The following is a 1,113-nucleotide window of genomic DNA, read 5'->3' as shown; positions in this document are numbered from 1 at the left end:
CCGATCAGGCTCGATCCGGACTACCTGGACGCGATCGCGGACAAGGCCCAGATCGTGAGGAAGAAGCTGAGAGCACCAGGATTGGACGACGAAGATCCCAGACCGTCGGCGCTCGACTGGTCCGAGGCTGACCTGGATCGTCAGTATCACTTGAAGGAACTGCGAGACTTCTTGCGTCAAGATCCTGTCATGGTGATCTTGCGGCCAGAGCAGATCGACAACCCGAAGGGCCCGATCTCGGCCCCCCGAGTGACGGACAACAAGCTGATGGCGGTGAAGAACCTGCTCGGGCTGTTGAAGGAAGCCGGCTTCGTGTCTGGCGCCTTTGAAGCGAACGATCTTTTCGATCAAGATCTCGATATGATCCAGACAGCGATCCAGACATCGGTCGATAAGTTGAGACCGTTGGTTGACGTGATCGCGGACAGTCCGGACCCGAAGGTGCCGGATCTAGTGTCGCTAGCTCCCGCGTCGCCGCCACGGATGGAGTCCACTGGGTATCGATCGTCGTCTCCTTATGTCTCCGCAGCGGAACATGTATCGGATACGTCATCTGAACCTCAACGGATGTCCCTCGGCCCTTCAGGATCTGCGATGTTGGACGCACGATCACGAAGTCAACGTCAGGAACGCATGCGACCAGGACCTCGGAAGCAGAAACCCAAGTCGACCGATCGGACCACCAGTGCTACCGGATCCGATGAGTCGAATGGCAGACTGGAGTCTTACTTTCAGGCTGCGATGGCTCGCTTTTTATAAGAGGGTTACACGCACAAGTGGCTACAGTCACGTGTAACTCTAACAGACACGACGTCTATTAGAGGTTCGAAAGACTTTCTCATCCTTGGTGTAAACACACCAAGGCTACATACATTTACGATCACCACGACGGGTGGTCCATAGAGACTTAGGATTCCTATTGGCTGAAAGCAGCATCTTTTAGCCAATGAGCGACATGCATAGCATTGGAATTCTGCCAACCAGCCGTTGGCAGATTCCTATCTTAGAATATTACATTTAGAGGAAGTCAGAAACATAAAACAAAAATAGCAGTTCTCATTTTAACCCAAAAACATTATTTGGATCGTTTATTTAGATTAATCTATATTCGGA

The 1,113-nt window shown here is 51.8% G+C and overlaps 1 protein-coding gene across 1 annotated transcript; it reads left to right on the top strand.

Moving 5' to 3' along the window:
* Positions 1 to 9: 9 nt before the first annotated feature.
* Positions 10 to 759, top strand: PHYSODRAFT_328656 (hypothetical protein; the record flags this gene model as incomplete). The annotated part of the gene is made up of 1 exon (XM_009524975.1): positions 10 to 759. A coding segment is annotated over one exon (750 nt), but the record flags the coding sequence as incomplete, so codon positions are not given.
* Positions 760 to 1,113: the final 354 nt, after the last annotated feature.

This window comes from Phytophthora sojae (assembly GCF_000149755.1).
Source record: "Phytophthora sojae unplaced genomic scaffold PHYSOscaffold_3, whole genome shotgun sequence".
NCBI lineage: Eukaryota > Oomycota > Peronosporomycetes > Peronosporales > Peronosporaceae > Phytophthora > Phytophthora sojae.
The sequence above is the reverse complement of the archived record's forward strand: the minus strand, read 5'-3'. Positions and strand labels throughout refer to the sequence as shown.